This window comes from Danio rerio, chromosome 16 (assembly GCF_049306965.1).
Source record: "Danio rerio strain Tuebingen ecotype United States chromosome 16, GRCz12tu, whole genome shotgun sequence".
NCBI lineage: Eukaryota > Metazoa > Chordata > Actinopteri > Cypriniformes > Danionidae > Danio > Danio rerio.
In genome coordinates this window covers 46,908,186-46,926,454 of record NC_133191.1, presented here as the reverse complement: position 1 = coordinate 46,926,454, position 18,269 = coordinate 46,908,186, and the positions used below count along the sequence as shown (strand labels likewise).

The 18,269-nt window shown below is 36.0% G+C and overlaps 1 protein-coding gene across 4 annotated transcripts; it reads right to left on the bottom strand.

The window, feature by feature from the left end:
- Positions 1 to 5,326: 5,326 nt before the first annotated feature.
- On the bottom strand, positions 5,327 to 18,197 carry herpud2 (HERPUD family member 2). 4 transcript variants are annotated; one of them, NM_200188.1, is given in 9 exon segments: positions 5,327 to 5,951; positions 9,051 to 9,153; positions 9,256 to 9,579; positions 11,652 to 11,777; positions 11,869 to 12,005; positions 12,103 to 12,204; positions 15,067 to 15,144; positions 17,046 to 17,402; positions 18,129 to 18,197. In NM_200188.1, coding segments are annotated over 8 exon segments (1,194 nt in total). In that variant the 5' UTR covers positions 17,193 to 17,402; positions 18,129 to 18,197; the 3' UTR covers positions 5,327 to 5,774.
- Positions 18,198 to 18,269: the final 72 nt, after the last annotated feature.

Sequence of the window (18,269 nt, the reverse complement as noted above, 5' to 3'; positions counted from 1 at the left end):
TGTACAATTTTCCCTAAGGAGTTTGTTCTATGTTCACATTTATTTTTATTTCAAACAGCCAAAAATACATATTTGTAATCAAACACGTAGCCATATTTAACATCAGAAGCACCCTCCAGAGTACACTTTCATCTTGACAACATGACTAAGCAATTTGACTGTCTCAGCCATACACAATGACACAATGACTTGTCATTCTGATGCCACTGACACATTCATTGACACAGAAATTTAGTTTTGAGTGATGAACTAAGGATTTTGAGCAAGAGACTGACTTTGACTGGTAATCCATGGTGTTTTGCAATTTATATGCAGTATTTTAAAAAATGCATTTACTGTTTTGCAAATTTCAATTCTGAACTGAGAAATGTACCAAATCGACTGAGAAAAACTGTAAAACAACATTTCCAGCTAAGTGGTTAAATGAACGTTAATTATTAACATTTATTAAATAATAAATTAAATTGTAATGTAAAATATTATAATGTGTAAACATGATCAATTATTTACTACTTACTACAATATTACAGTTTTTCTCAGTCGCTTTGGTGCGTTTCTCACAACACTAGTGCATTTTTGCACAACAGTTAATGCATTTCTCAAAACAATTAGTGCAAACTGCAAAACCTATTGTAACGGAGGCCAGCTAGTGAAGTGCTGTGCAGGTAAACCTCACTCCTCTGACCTCTAAAGGTGCTCTAGCGACGGACGCTAGAGGCCATGGTCTTTAGCCTCCTTGTTAGAGCAACCGACTCCCATGCGGAAGGTCGCCAGTTCGATACCAGCTCGGAGCAGGTTGGGTGGTTGTAGAACTGGTGGTGTTACACTAGCTAACAACCTGCAAAAGTGCGTCACTTGCTCAAAATGGATAATTCATTCCTCAAAAGCAACTATTCATGTCAATCAAAGTGTCAGTATCATCAAAATGAAAAGTCCTGTCACCATTGTTTATGAACAGGATGGTCAAATGGCTTAGTCATGTTTTCATTATGACACTTTACTCTCTACATTTTTTCAATGCAAAAAAGTCAGATTTTGGTGACACTTCCTGAAAATACTCAAGACAGCACTGTATACTATTTGCACAGCCATTTGAAAACTACAGTAAACTTAGACATCACTGCATTTAGTGAGTTATCTAAGTACAAGACACTAAATATGTATGTTTCACAGTTTAACTGCATTTACTCTTTGCAATACTCATTTATTCCCATTATTGTGCAAAAGAATAAACACACCCTTATTTACAACAAACATAAACTCCCTTTGGGTAGAGCTGTGCACAACTGAAGACGATATTGCAGTACATATCGGAACTGAGCCTACAACATACACAGGTCTGTAAATCATTCATCAAATTGTTCAATTTTAAAGACATTTTCATGAAAATAAACATTTAAATTTGTTTTATAAAATTTCCTTGACAGATTTTGACCTCAAGTTCAACATTTTTGTATGTAATGACTCAAGTAATGAAATGAAGACTATAGTTTTATATGGAATGACTATTCAGCATTTACAAGTTTAGTTCATTTTGACTGACAAGACATAAGCAAATGATAATGTTATAAACAGCAGAGAGTTGTATGAAAGCAATTGATGCATGTCCAAAAGCATTTGCAATTTGTTGAAAAGAATGAGAAACTGCTAGGATGTGCACAAATGACTAATTGTTTTGAGAAATGCATGACCTGTTGTGCAAATGTAAATAGTGTTGTGAGAAATGCATCAAAGCGACTGAGAAAAACTGTAATAAGTCATTTATATTTCCGATACGGCGAGGCAGTGGCGCAGGACGTAGTGCTGTCGCCTCACAGCAAGAAGGTCGCTGAGTCGAACCTCGGCTCAGTTGGTATTTCTGTGTGGAGTTTGCATGTTCTCCCTGTCTTCGCGTAGGTTTCCTCCGGGTGTTCTGGTTTCCCCCACAGTCCAAAGACATGCGGTACAGGTGAATTGGGTAGGCTAAATTGTCCGTAGTGTATGAGTGTGTGTATGAATGTTTGTGTGGATGTTTCCCAGAGATGGGTTGTGGCTGGAAGGGCATCCGCTGCGTAAAAACTTGCTGGATAAGTTGGCGGTTCATTCCGCTGTGGCGACCCCGGATTAATAAAGGGACTAAGCCGACAAGAAAATGAATGATATATACTTAACATAATTATTAATGTAAATACATCCATAAGTAGGCTATTAAATTTCAAATAAAGGAATTACCGAAATGTATCGCAATAGGCCTATTTTGCATACAAACTTGTTTCTGTTGCCGTTTAACTAGGCTATATCTTCATGGTGTGTGTGTGTGTGTGTGTGTGTGTGTGTGTGTGTGTGTGTGTGTGTGTGTTTGTGTGTGTGTGTGTGTGTGTGTGTGTGTGTGTGTGTGTGATTCTTGATTCTTGACTTGATTTCTTTAATTTTTATTTCTTTGATTTTATTAGCCTACACAAATGATGAAATTTAAATATTAGACATTATGTTTTTTATCATTTATTTGAAACCCACACAGCCTACAAATATCATGCTAGCTAAAACAAAATAGTCCCTCAAAAACAATCTTCAAGACGACAGACACATGTGACAACTAGACCCAGCCTCCCCTTATTGATATAGTATCAATCACATTTTATTATTATTATAATTCCTTACTTGTATTCCGGGAAAAATCCACTTAATTGAAGCCAAATAATTTTTTCAGCAGATGCATTTGTTTGGTCTGTCAGAGAGAAAAGGCGGGAGTCGTGAATGACAGACAGACTGAGGCCGCCCGGTGATCTGCCGTCCCGATAACAGCCGTCCGACCAGCACAACAGCGACCTTAACCCGATTTGCCCAGTTACTTAGTGGAGTCCGGGTGAAATGAGCCCAATAAATGTCTCTGTCATGCATAATTAATTGTGTTGTTACGATGAACCGCACAAAATCCATCTTCATTTGATTAGAGGTTTTCTGATGCCACCGAAGTGCATGACGGTCTACTTTGTCTCCATCTCACCCTCACCTCAGTGTCTATATTGACTGGACGGAGAAATGCTTTTATTTCAAATTGTGGAGAGAAAAAAACGAACAAATTTAGAATTTAGATACTAGGATATAGATATGTGCACCAGGTCGTCGCATTAAGCCTGAAATAAATAACATCAGAACACTTTATCTGAGGAGGATAACAAAACAATTTAGTCGCGGACGTACAGTTGAGACATTTCAAGTCGGACATTTTTTTCTTTTTTAAATATTTCCTAAAATATCTTCTATTAAACCATTTTTTAGCTTAAAGTTCGGTCTTAAAAAATGACAGTCTGAACCGACTCTAAATGAACATGTACTAAATAGTTAAAAGAGGTGTTAGCCCCCCTTTTAATTTTCCCCCTCTTTTTTAAATATTTCCCAAATGATGTTTAACAGAGCAAGGAAATTTTCACAGTATGTTTGATAATATTTTTTTCTTCTGGAGAAAGTCTTATTTGTTTTATTTCTGCTAGAATAAAAGCTGTTTTTTTATTTTTTAAACCCATTTTAAGGTCAATATTATTAGCCCCTTCGATCTACAGAACAAACCATCATTATACAGTAACTTGCCTAATTAACCCTGCCTTTAAATGTCACTTTAAGCTGTATAGAAGTGTCTTGAAAAATACCTAGTAAAATGTAATTTACTGTCATCAAAGCAACTTAATGTAAAATAATTTATTAGAAATGAGTTATTAAAACTATTATGTTCAGAAATGTAAAAAAAAAAATCTTCTCTCCATTTAACAGAAATTGGGGGGTGGGGGAAGGGGGGGAAGGGGGCTAATAATTCAGGGGGGCTATGGGCTAATAATTCTGACTTCAACTGTATATTTATTCAAAATCAAAATATAGATATTTAAAGTTTTACTGTATGAATATGTCATTTTTTTTAAATGTGATAAAAAGGTTGGAAATCTTTTGATTATACTACCAAGTTTCATATCACTCTTTGTAAATTTAGCAGTCATAAACCTCTATTCTCAGTGGTACTTAAAGAGATGTTTATAAATACCATGAAGGGGAGTACAAACAAAAAAGCTGGCAAAAAAAATCTGTTAAAACTGTATTTGTTTTACACGTTTAAGTTAGTTAGCAAGACCTAGCATTTTTATTTGTTATTTGGTTTAATTTTACAAATTGAGTTTTTTAAGTTTTATAAAGGCTGTTTTTGTTTTTTTATGTAGCTCTGGCATTATTTTGTATATATCGTTCATGCATTAATATTGAAAAAAAAAAATAATTAAAGAGCGAGCAGGCATGCGTTTTTTTTTTTCATTCTGAATAATCTCAATCATGCAGTACATCTAAATTAAATAGACATTCACCTCCAATTTCTTTTACATTTACTCACTGTTTACCAACTCTTCATCTTTAATGCGTTTCTTTTTCCATGATGAACATGAAGAAAGATAATTTTTATAAATGTTGCACTCTGGCATTGACAAGAATGTTTTTAAAATATCTTTAAAAACATTCTGCAGTAAAGCTCACCATGTGTGATTCGTCATATCAATAAAGAAAAATAGCAACAATATTTGTTTGTTTTTACAGCAATTAATTGATATAGAGCACAAACATGCTGCAGCTTCGATTATAAAATAGTTTCAAATATTTCGTCTGTAAAACAAATGGCTTAATTTCGTTTACTAGTGGCTAAACTATAGCCAATTTTTTTTATTTCTGTTCAATTATTGTCATTTTTTTTAAATGCATAGTTTACTGAAGATATTAGCAAAAAATATTTTAGAGCTTTTTTCACCACTTTTGAATGCTCAATGTAAATGTAAAATGTAAAAACAATAAAAAACGTTGAAAGGTGTTAATAACAGAATTATGCAAGGTTTGGATGTATAAATGGTTTAAAAACCAAAAGCCTAAAGTACTCAATTAGTTGGATCAGATATGTTTAAATAAGGTTGGAACTGAACTGTGCAGAGCTGCAGCCCTCCAGGATGTGACCTTAACACCTGTGCATTAAAATAAATTACAAAAGAGATTATATGGATGAACGTTTAAAGTGTCTACTTTTTCTGACCTGTATTTAATAAGATAGATATAAAGGGTGTTTTTATTATGTTAATAAAACGTATTGCTCTCAGGAAAAATAGGCTGTAGGTTTATTTTAGATCTACACTGTTAACCTTACATTTGCATCATTAAACGATTGCTGTTCCAAAAACGCTTGACAAAGATGTTACCATATAAACCACTGTTAGACTGAACATTTCTTATTACAAAATGCATTGATCATGATTGTAAATGTGCTGGTTTGTATTTAAGTGGCGCCCACTAGTGGTGTATCAGTTCAATTAAAACCACGTCATTACGACAAGAAACCAAAACCTGATTTTATTCAAAAACACACCTTATTTCAATGAGATGCATATATTCATATCTGTAAATATTTACTATTTATTTACACACAAAGAAAGAGAAAAATAGTTATGCACTAAAGTAACTGCATGATGCACTTATGAGTCTTATGGTCTTATGTTTATCAACCAGTCTTGAGAAGAAAAAAAAGGTCTTTCGTAACAACATGGACAGGACATCCATGAAACCTCACCCGTCTTGTTGACAAAGGCGGGAAAAAATGCATTAGGCAATGGCATGAGGAAAAATTGAACACCACTGAAGCAGCATTACAGACTTGCCAGAACATGGCAGATCCATGTTGTATTTGTTTGTGTTTTTATTATTATTATTATTATTATGATTATTCAGTCTATCGTCAATTTTTTCCTCTCCACTGTGCACAGACATGGTAGTGTTCAGTTGGCAGCCTGTGGAGGTCCCTCTGGAATGAGGGAGGTGAAGAAAGTGCTGATGAAGGACCAGGTGGCCGATAGGAAGCCTGGCTGGTGCGGGCCTGCGTTCATGGGATCATCGGGACCTTCCTCTCCGCTATCGCCCTCATCATCCTCAATCCCCTCATCCATCATACGCTCCTACAGGAGAACAAATAAAGGCATGGCTAAGTTCACTTTCATAATGAATAAGCCAAATATATACTATTCTGTTGAAGGAATGTCTCGCACATTGTGCACAATCCCTAAAAAAACAGTTTTTAACATCAGAAATAATTTTTAAGCAACAGATTAGCATAAAAGAAAGATTTCTGCAGGATCAGGTGACAATGAAAGCGATAATAATTCTGAAAATGTAGCTCTGTCATAAAATAGTATAATTACATGGCATTTAAAATTCTACATGTTATTTAATATTTTAATAAGGGATGCACCAATCCCAATACTTGGATCGCATATCGGTTTGATACCACACAGGTATCGGCCAGCTGGTACCAATCCAAATCTAAACTTGCGCATGTGCTATATTATATTATATTATATTATATTATATTATATTATATTATATTATATTATATTATATTATATTATATTATATTATACAATCAATTTTGTACCATTGTTCATATGTTAACCTATTTTGAGAGTCTGAGCTTGTAGTGGTGGCCTGCCTATTTATTTGATTACTTTTGACTATGTTTATGTTTAGGGAGAATGTTTGTTTCCTGTATTTTTGTTTAAATATTTATAGGTAGTTTAGTGTCTTTACTTTATAGATTCTTCTGTTTGTTATTTTGGCCTGTGGCCACCCTGAAGTGATGCTCATTTATATTTACTACTTTTTTCTATAATAAATTTATTCAATTACTCTCAACTGAGTGTCTGAGTTTGGTTGTCGACCGAAGGGGATCTTTTGCATTAAGTTTTTGTTTTGTTTGGGAAATCTACAACCCCACCACATTTGTTTTCTTCGTTTATTATGCCCATGTTGCTTTCCCCTAGACTTGGGGTGTAATAATAAATAATCAGTGGAGAAATGCGTTTAGTTTTGCATTAAATAAGTTCACTTTGACCTGCAACAAGGAGTTCATTGCTGTTTCTAAATCATGTTGCGCTGTGTCTGTTAGATCAGCAGATTGCATTCGCAACACTGGAGTAGCGCTCCATTATTTTATTATTTTTATCCTCCATTATTTTTATTATTGTGTGAAGAGCAGGTTATTACCTGCTCTTTACACACAAAGTACTCCTACCTGAATTTTTAAATTAGAAAAGGCTCAATATTACATTGGACAGAACCTAAACACACTGATTTCTTCCCTTTGTGCTGCTAAGTTTTGGAAATGTCCACAGACAGCTGAGGGATGTCCGCTGTGTCTTAGTGATGCATCAAGCACAGACATGATGTGTGTCGCTCCGTAAAATTATTCTCACTCAATTATTCTACTCAATTAAATGCTCAAATTGTGATATATAGTCCAAAACGTATCGACATAAAATCCATTATCTGCACTATTTTCCACATTTCAGAATAAACTCTTAGAAATCTTGGAATTAAATAGTGAAAAGCATGTATTTATATATACAGTTGAAGTCAGAATAATTAGCCCCCTTTGAATGCTCTTTTATTTTTTTAATATTTCCTAAATTATGTTTTACAGAGCAAGGAAATTTTCACAGTATGTCTAATAATATTTTTTTCTTCTGGAGAAAGTCTGATTAGTTTTATTTTGGCTAGAATGAAAGCAGTTTTAACATTTTTAAAAAACACCATTTTAAGGTCAACATTATTAGACTACTTTTTTCCGATAGTCTAAAGAACAAACCATCGTTGTACAATAACTTGCCTAATTACCCTAACTTGCCTAGTTAACCTAATTAACCTAGTTAAGCTTTTAAATGTCACTTTAAGCTGTATAGAAGTGTCTTAAAAAATATCTAGTCAAATATTATGTGCTGTCATCATATCAAAGATAAAATAAATCAGCTATTAGAAATGAGTGATTAAAACTTATGTTTAGAAATGTGTTGAAAAAAATCTTCTCCCCATTAAACAAAAACTGGGAAAAAATATATATTTATACACATACATATATATAAAATTGTTTCAAAAGAATGATAACTGCAAGGGGAGGAATATTAAATCAAATTAGGACAGATGTGTCCAAACTAGGGATGTAACGGTATTGTAAATACCGTCATACCGCAATATTAATTTTTTTCGATATTACCGAAGTCGTATGACTCGGTAAAACTATAGGTCTTCTGAGAAAATTTGCTCAGGCGAATGAAGCGAATGGGAGGTAGCGAAAACTACAATTCCCATCAGCCCATGCTTGACCATCATCCCTTGCGGTCTGTTGTCGCTACAGATCCAGTAATGCGGAAATGGAGTGTGCTGCTAGAAGCGGGGATGAAAAAGAGCTGGAAAACTCTAAAGCGGGTGTTGTCGCCGCGCGCGTACTGAATAGTGGTGTTGTCGCGCGAGTTCTTATCAGCTGTGTTGTCGCGCGCGTACTGAATAGCGGTGTTGTCGCGTGAGTTCTTATCAGCTGTGTTGTCGCGCGAGTTCTTATCAGCTGTGTTGTCGCGCGCGTACTGAATAGCGGTGTTGTCAGCACACTGTTCAGATTGATGCAGACATGAGACCTCTATCTTACTCATGGTTTGTCCTCTCAAGTGGGGGAAAGACAATGCACAACGTTATCCACTGCTGTCAACCTGGGCCAAGTCATATCTCTCTTGTCCCAGAAACCTCAGTCCCAAATGAGAGGGTTTTTTTTCTGTTGCAGGGGACATTGTAAATGCCCAGAGATACCAGCTTTTACCAGATTATATTTATATGATAATTTTCCTTTAAACCCATCTCTATCTAAGTGAGTGAGTGATTAAATGTTGAATGTGATGAGTTTTCAACAATACTAAATTGAAACTTTATTTTTTTTACATGGTTTAATAATTTTTTGTTATTAAAATTGAAGTTCCTGTTTCAAAGCTTACAGATAGATGGCTAATTTGTATGTCATTGACACTTTTGGCACTTTTTTGGAGTATTTTCATAAGTTTTGTTTTTTCCTGTAAATGATTTAATAAATACCGTACCGTGACATTCATACCGAGGTATTACCGTACCGTGAAATTCTGATACCGTTACATCCCTAGTCCAAACAGTAGCTTGTTTTAGCAATTTGCTCTAATTGCAATTGAAATATGCGGATAAGGTGGATCTCTAGAACAAACCATCTCTTGCATATCCTGATTCTGATCAGCCTCGTCTTGTGCACCTTCTTCAGCCCTTGGATTTTGCAATTCGGCTCTAAAGGGAAACCAGCCAGCCTGATGCCTGGAGTACATAAACATAGACAAACTTTAAGAAAACTCAGTGAAAATAACATGTTTAATATTCCTAAATGTCAGCTTCTGCTCATGTGTGTGTGTGACCTACAGATAAACTAGCAGCATGGCACCGATGACCATGACGAAGCGGCCAAAGGAGGAATAGAAATAGACAATGCTGAGCAAGATGGCGGCACGTGACACGGTGTACATCCAGTCCAGCCAGTCTCGGTTGAGCTCATCGTCATTTAGCATGGCTCCACCCTGAGCGTTCATCTGGATGTTGGGGTTGGCAGGTCGGTCCTCAGGGGCGGGATTGGGCCCCATAGGGGCTGCAGGTTCATTGGGTTGAACTGGCTGTGTGGCAGGGCCAGCACTAAGTGAGGGAGACGGGGCCACGCTGGAGGCCCGGGACGCTGCAATTGCAGCTTGACTAAATGACAGAAGATTGAAAATGAAAATTAAATCATGAACAATAAAATATATTAAGAATGTAAAAAGGGTCTTTTTGTTCTCTATAGAAAAAAACTTTGACTATGTTAATTTACTCAACTCTTGATATTTACACATAAGACTTTACTCTGCAATAAAAATGTTCAGTCTCTTAAACTCTGTCTATGGTATACTGACATTTAGACATGTTTAAATTGGTTTTCCAATTGATTACATTTGATCAATTTTGCCCAATGTGTTTCTAGGGGAAATTCTTCTCACTGCTACCATTGTAACGTTCGCTTGCAGAACGTATTTTGGATAAGTGTGTGCGTTCGTTTGTATGTGGGTGTGTCGTTTCATGCATGTGTTACAGGTACGAACGGCATTGGAGGATCCGCATTTTGTGCTGATGACGTTGGCCGCTGACGCTGGGTTTGCGCCACCAATCGCTGGTTGGCGTAGCGTTTAAAAGCCGAGCCCAAACTGCAATGGCGATCTCTCTCTCTCTCTCTCTTTCCTTCTCGCCACTTCTCGCTCTTATTCTTTCTGTGGGTCTCTGTGAGGACAGTCTCTCTTGCGAGGGCTAGTCTGAGAGAATGTGTTTTGCTTGTTTAATGCTCTTGTCTAAAGTTTGCGATTTAATAATGCTTGTGAAATTGTCCAGTTAACTGACATGTTTGAGTGATGCCTCGGAGAGGTGTAGGAGTGAGTAAGTCGCGCGATATACATATACAACACTCAGATTGATATTTTGTATTAGTTCACTAGGTTTAGGAGAATGTGCTGTTTTCTGTATGTTTTGTTTTTAGTTAGAGCAAACTATACCTTTTTTTTCCGAGTATATCATGTTGTTCAGTGTGTGATAAAACCTGCTAATGATAGCAGTGAGCATTTTCATCTGTTTCAGTCAGAGGTAATGGGCATTCAAATATGTTTTTCAGGGAGAGTAAAACTGAACAAGCAAATGTATTGCTTTTCATTAATACTGGACCTTTTTTGGCACAAAGAAGTGGTAATAACCTTCAGAAACAAAAATTTGAAACTTTTTTAAAAACTAATTACCACAAACTATACACTACCTGACAAAAGTCTTGTCTATGATCCTAGTTGAAAAAGCAACAAATAACTTGACTTGTAGTTGATCATTTGGAAAAGTGTCAGAATGAAAATTTTTCAAATGAATCATCTGTTGAACTGCATCCCATTTATCACAAATACAGCAGAAGACCTATTGGAACCCACATGGACCCAAGATTATAACAGAAATCAGTCAAGTTTGGCGAAGGAAAAATCCTAGTTTGGAGTTACGTTCAGTATGGGGGCGTGCAAGAGATCTGCAGAGTGGATGGCAACATCAACAGCCTGAGACATCAAGACATGTGTGCTGCTCATTACATTACAAAGCACAGGAGAGGGCAAATTCTCCAGCAGGATAGCGCTCCTTCTCATACTTCAGCCTCCACATCAAAGTTCTTGAAAGCAAAAAGGGTCAAGGTGCTCCAGGATTGGCCAGCCCAGTCACCAAACATGAACTTATTGATGATTATTGAGAATGTCTGGGGTAAGATGAAGAAGGAGGCATTGAAGATGAATCCAAAGAATCTTGATGAACTCTAGGAGTCCTTTAAGAACGCTTTCTTTGCCTCCAGAAGACTTTAATAAGTTATTTGAGTCATTGCAGAGATGTATGAATGCAGTCCTCCAAACTCATGGGAGTCTTACACAATATTAATTCTTTTTCCACTGCAGCATGAATTTATATTTTTACTGTACATTATTTCTGTTAAGTGATAAGACTTTTGTCTAAGCAAAGTCAGACCTTACTGTCCTAATTATATCATTAAAAGTCAAGACATGATCATATTTTATTATGGTAAAATAAGCGTAATCTAGACGCCTTTGCCTTTCATGTAAGCCACTTCTGATACCAAATGATCAACTAGAAGTCAAGTTAATATTTGTTGTTCCTAAAACTTGAAAAGGCGACAAGACTTTTGTCAGGTAGTGTAGTATATGTTTCTAAAGTTTCACCTTGAAACAGCTTAACACAGCTTTGCAGAAGTTACTTACTATTGGACATAATAATGGCGAGCATACATCTGCTGCCACCAAAACATTTGCATCGGCATGTACATAGGGTGGGTAGGGAAGCCAGCAGCAGGACCACCTTGCATGGGAAGAGGCATTCCTTCAGGTCTGAGTAAATCAAAGCAAAAAATAACTCTTGATGACAAAGATGGCTCAACATTGTTTTCTTTGAAGGGGTGAGTGGAATTAGTCTTTTTACCTCTGCATCACACCAGTAGGGGCAGGATTGAGGCCGTGAGTTGCTGCTGGATTCCCTCTGTGCCGTAGACCATCAGAATTGGCCTGGGCTTCCTGACTGGGGGTAGATGACAAGGATGGACCAGCACTGTCTGACGTCTTAAAAAGAAGAAAACAGCATGAAAAAAAAACCTGCTAATGGAATGACACTACTCTTTTATTAATCAATGCCTGGGCTTTTATTTAAAGTACTCACTGAAGAACTGGAATCAGTGGTGCTAAAGTGGCTGTCTGTAGTTGGGGATGATGGAGGGCTTCGTGAAGCACACACCAGGTGGACCATGTGGTATTCATCCTGCTGTTGGATTTGAAGAAATCCAGTCATTAGAAGTGGCCAGAAACACTACAACAACCTGAATTCTGGTCAAATAGACCAGATTCACACAATTGCAGAATATAGTCTGTTATTCAATTCTTCTGTTTGTCAGGGTTCATAAACATTTTACTACTAAAATTCCATGACTTTTCCATGATTTTTCCAAATTTTTCGAGATAATGCTTACACCGCACTAATAATGTGAGAGTAAGTGATTGGCCAAGGACAGAACAGAAGTTAAGACAACTAACCCAAGGTTTCCGCTACATTCATTCTTCCATGGCGGAGCACCACAACGAATTCATTCCACCACTGCTACATTACAGCTTCTCATTCAAAACTTTCAGTAGCTTTTTTTTTTTAATAACGTGTTATATTCGCACCAAAACGTATTAAAGGATACATATAAAAGAGCAAACTTTTCTGCAACCGTAGTAGAGCTTCACGTTATTTGTTTAACCCTTTAAGGTGACACGCTGATTGACTGACTGGCCTCACGAATATATTCTGCATACAATGATTTTATCTTGCTGGGGTTAAAGCTGTTTACTTCAGGACGTATTAATGCCGCTCTGTAGGTCTACTTGACCCATTCATAAATATTCCTAGTTATTCTAATAAATGTTGGAGACAAACTCACTACATAAATGCACTAAATTGCACTTCAGCAGCGTTTATTGGAGAGTGCACAAGAAAATCTGCACTTGAGCAGCATATATTTCAGGCTGTGCAAGAAGTTTTGTGCACGAACAGAGCAAATTAGCATGCAAGCAAAGAGATTCACATGTTCATATTACATAAATGCTATCTTGACTTGTAATACTGCGCTCACGACATTTGTCACTAAAATAACGCCATAGGTAGTTGGTAGATCTGCATAAAAGGCCTGCCATCACAGCTGGAAAAAAATCCTAGAGGAAACACTGTAACCTATAAACAAGAATACAGATATTTGTTTTCCATGACTTTTCCAAAACTTTGTGGGTTTTTCTGTTTTTCCAAAACTTTTCAGTCCTGGAAAATGCCATGTCAAAACTCAATGACTTTTCCAGGTTTTTCATGACCGTATGAACCCTGGTTTGTGTTTAAGTGTCTATACAATCTGGTGCCGAAATATCTATCAGATCCCCTGCATACATATAACCCTCCAAGAATCTTTTAAATTCTTGAAAATCCCTACTTAAATGCTGGAACACAGGGGTGGTGGTTTTTTGTTTATGGAATAGAATTGCCTATACAACTCAGTATGTCCATCTCATCTTAAAACTCATTTGTTCTTTTTAGCTTTTAACAAGTATTTATCTGCTGTTAATGTTACTTAACTTGTCCACATTTGCTTCATTAAGCAATTATTGCTATTTGTACTTTCTTCACCTTTTGTTGTTATTTGCATTTTAGGTACAGCGCTTTGGTCAGTGTAAATAAACTAAAATAAAATAAAATAAACTATTCAGGCATCTGTTTTTACCTGTTTGTCATGGTAGAAACGCATCAAATGAATGCCTTCGGACACTACACTAGGTTAAGTTTTAAAATCAGTATGTAACCAAAGTATCGATAGATAATCATTCCATATTGAGACACACTTTTTGAGGGATGGATAATTAAAAAAGAAAGACAGGCACAATCTTCAGACAGTTTGCCGGTGACTGTAATTCTGTGTTCAGTCTAGACAAAATCTGTTAAATTTTGGCACAATAGATTTGGTGTAGAGTGTTGTGGTTAGGGCTGGGCGATTAATCCAAATCGGCATTTAGAACCTTTAATCGATCAAATTTTTCCAGGTAAATTTTTTTTAATTACTTTCCCTACCGTCTGTAGAGTCACGTGACAATGCTCTGTTAAGGTTGATTTATACTTCTGTGTCAAGCACATGCGCAAGCGTATGGTCCGGTACAGCCTTTGCGCGTTTGCATACCCCTCACCGTGGCTCACTCCGACACGCACCTCTCAAAAAATATAATAATACTGTGCAATGACAAGTAGCACAAGCTCTGTGATTGGCCGGTTTGTTAGCATTGACAAGTGTGGGTGGGGCCAAGAGGCATAGGAGAGCAGCAAGCCCGTTGGTGTGAGTGTTTTTAAGTGACGAGTTATTTTATTTAGAAGAGATACTGCTTATTTTCTACTTTTAATATGAAAAACATTGAAAATATATATTTTTTTCAAAAGTGCAAGTTATTTATTTTCACTTTTTTAGGCAATTTGTGTTTTAATTTCAGATGTTCAACATTGATGTTCAATGAATAATTATAGACAGTAGATTTATTTTAAAAGCAAGTAATGCACTATTCATTCAGAAATCTCTCGCTTGTAACATTCAGTGAACTATGAGGGCAATAAAATAAAATAAATAATCGTTGATTAATCATAAGAGTTAAAATGTTCAAATATTAGATTTTAATTTTAATGCCAAATCACCCAGCCCTAGTTGTGGTGCTTCATAAATGACAGTTGTCATTGAACTGCTAAAATCAATCACTTTATCTTCATCATGGACAACAACTGAAGCCTCGTCTGGAGCACTTCAAAACTTCCCAATAGATAGACTAGTCAAGCATGCTTATTTATTTTCAGGAAAGTCTATCAATTTTAAAGATGAATTTAAAATCAACCCAATGATTGCTTGCGTGGGTGAGAGATGGCCAAGTTACTGTCCCATCAATAGTGATAGAAAAATCATGACAGTGTGATTCAAAGGATTTAGAATATATTGAACAAAATGTTTCAACAAAACAATTTCAGCATGTTCATAATCATTAACTGTCTGAAGCAACATCACACTTTCTTTTTCTCAAGAAACTTGTCCGGTTTTGTATGTTAGGTCAGATATACAAAGTGTACCTTTCTTAGCACATCCCTCAACTGCAAGTGATCCTGCAGAAGTCGTCCAGAATAGACAAGTCTCTGGTCCTTGGATAACTAAAAAGTGGAACATAAACATTATAATTAGACAAGTATGTTGCTGAATAGTATGTTTCATTATAAAGACAGTTATTGAAAACGTAAATAATCATGTGCAAAAAAAGTAAGCCATTTACACTATTCACAGTATGTATAATGAAGTTGAATGTGAACCACACAGGTCTGCTTTCAGATAGAGCTTTCAGGCTAAATACCAGTGATGCCAAACATTCCTGTTGAGCAGGTGGCATCTGGATGCCATCTCCTGTAGTCAAACAATTTCATAGCCGTCTCTTGAAAACACTTTTAGAATAACACCAAACCTAAAATGTTTATTTAGGAATTTAAAATAAGAAATTATTTAACAGCCATGATTAACTTTTTTGAGTATGAAAATAAGCATTAATCCTACACATATCTATAAAAATTCCTAAAATACTGCCGTAATGATTAGTAAAAAAAAATACATATATATTTAGTACATGTTCATTTAGAGTTGGTTCAGACTCATTTTTTAAAACCGAACTTTAAGCTACAAAATAAAAAATGGTTTAATGGAAGATATTTTGCAACAGAAAAACAATGGCTTAATGTGTGCACATAATGGAATTCGTATAAGCTGAAAACTGGTGAATAGCTTATAAAATGTGAAAACGAGCCAAAATAGCACCGGAATATTATAAGTCGCACAAAAACAAAGATTTGTTTTAACAATATATGATTTTGAGGCCAGTATCGATATAGAATTAGGCATGCGACGATAACCAGTTTCAAGGTTTACCACGGTTTTAAAAAGTCAAGGTTTTAAAACTGCCAAAGTTTTCTGTTATTCCCTAAGTATATGTAAGGTTTTTATTTTATGTTTTTATTTTTTTACATGTTTTACACAACAATTTTTTTTTTTTTAGGGCCATAGTACCTCTAGCAGAAAAGAAACCTCCACATCAAAAGCAACTTGTCAAAAATATTATAAATGTGAATAATATGAAACATAAAATATATTGTGTTTAATATAAATAGTTTAATGTGAATAATATAAAATATATTTTGTTTAACAGGGGGGAAAAGATAATGTTTTTTACCCAGACATTTAAAAAGAACTTATTTTGGAGCAGTAATCACAATACCGTGATACAGTGAAATCAGGATATTTTTTATCCGAGACTAGACTATCATACCGTCAGAATCTTTTACCAGCCCGTGCCTAGTTGCAATGTTGACTAGGATGATAAAAACAACAGGTATGCTTGATTGTTTTGTCCTTTTGATACTCATATTAGGCATTCACAGATATGGGTTTTTTGGCCGATATCGAGAACTGATTGATGGCCGATAACCGATAAGCCGATAAATATAAATATTTTAAAAATGTTCTATTTTTATAAAGTAAAAAACAGATTTTACATTATTTTAAAACTTCATAAAAATTTGAACTGATCTTAGAATAGCCTACTCAAAGCAAAAAAAAAGCAATAATTTAAAAAATGAAAGGTTATTATATTGATATATTCATGATTTCATAAATCACCATACCAAAAACAAATTTCGAAGCACATCCTGGGATTTTTCACGACCACATATAGTCGGGACCTGGGTTTAACATCTTATCCAAAAGACGGAGCTGACTGAGCAGTATGGAGTCCCCTTCATTATACTAGGGCGTTAGGACCTAGACAGACCACAGGTTGAGTGCCCTCTGCTGGTCTCATTAACACCACTTCTGGCAGCAACCTAGCTTTCCTATGTGGTCTCCTATGCAGGTACCAAGAAAGCGCAGCCCTGCTTAGCTTCAGTGGGCGACCATGTGAGAGTTGCAGGGCTAGCTGCCAGCTGATACTGTACACATCTTGTAGGACAACTGGCAACTAGCAGACTTATTTTATTGAAGAATAATAATTTATGTAATCATATAAACTCACCGGTTTGCTAGGATACACATTGGAGATGTGTTTTTTCAATTTCTCTACTGTCCAGTTCAAAAAACAATTGATGGTCTGGTCGTCATATTTCTGGTTGGGTGCCTTGATGACAAGAGTAACGGGGCTGTCAACTGTACCCTGGTCCATGTTTCATAATAAAGCAGCTCTTGAGCTTTGAAACGGAGGAGATCGCAGTTCAAGGGAAGGGTTATTTTTCTTCCTCAGTCTTGATTCATGGCTGATAAATAATAAAAGTATCCTTCATGTTGCACTCCAGACAGTCTCATCAATCAACACTTGATGTACAACAGCATGTCTATCAGTGAGAGGAATGTGGTGTGGATGCACTCTACCAGCCTAGGAAGAAAAAGACTGAAGTTAGATACGAGTAAATGAAATGTGACACCTTATAAAATACCAGTTTACATGTAGACAGGCCAGTAAAACCATACACCGCACACCGGAATGAAGGCACTTGGGTAGATGAATGAAGACATAAGCTTATTACACCTCTTAACAGCTGACACAAAGCATGGCAGCTACTTGGCACCTAAAATGTTCAATTTGTGTGTAAGTTGGGTTTTAAAGTAAATAAATAAATAATAATAATCTGCCTAAATAAATAAGAAGTGTAATTGATACATGTAACTTCTGATTAAATGTTTTAGACATAATGTTGGCAGCTTTTCAACAGAAGTAAAATTATCGAATGACACAACATATTACATTGAAAAACATATAAGGAAATATTCGTGACAGCTACCAAGCAGCTACAGATTCGAGACTAGTATCTAAACAAAACATTACATCACATATAATTACTTCCGATTAACTGTTAGCCTTCTTGAGCAGGAAATCTACACGAACTGCTTAGGTTTTCTCATAACGTTGATTGCTTATGGGACAACGAACTGTAAATACACAGAAAACAAACATCAGACGACTGTGACAAGCTAGCTAGCTAGTGAGCTACTGACTCGAAATGAATCTCTCATACAGTAAATAAAAGACACAAATGTTTTAATACTAAGAATACAAAAGTATTTTGAAAGCATTTGAAGAGAACATTGAAATTATACGCACCCGAGTGAAAATATTTCCTCCAAAGATTGTTTTCGTGTAAAATGGAGTCGGGCGTAACTCCGGAAGTGTCGTCAGCACACCAGAACAGAGCGAACAGTTCCGTACATTTGGAGATGTTTCCACATACAAGCATGAAGCACG

What these genes read in the sequence shown, in the direction of transcription:
- herpud2 (XM_021466640.2), bottom strand. Translation starts at nt 17,192, where the DNA reads ATGGACCAGGGTACAGTTGACAGCCCCGTTACTCTTGTCATCAAGGCA. An exon ending in CCACTGATTCCAGTTCTTCA is followed by an intron (nt 12,006 to 12,102) that starts GTGAGTACTTTA and finishes CTTCTTTTTAAG; the next exon opens with ACGTCAGACAGTGCTGGTCC. An exon ending in GCCATGCTGCTAGTTTATCT is followed by an intron (nt 9,178 to 9,255) that starts GTAGGTCACACA and finishes GTTTTCTTAAAG; the next exon opens with TTTGTCTATGTTTATGTACT.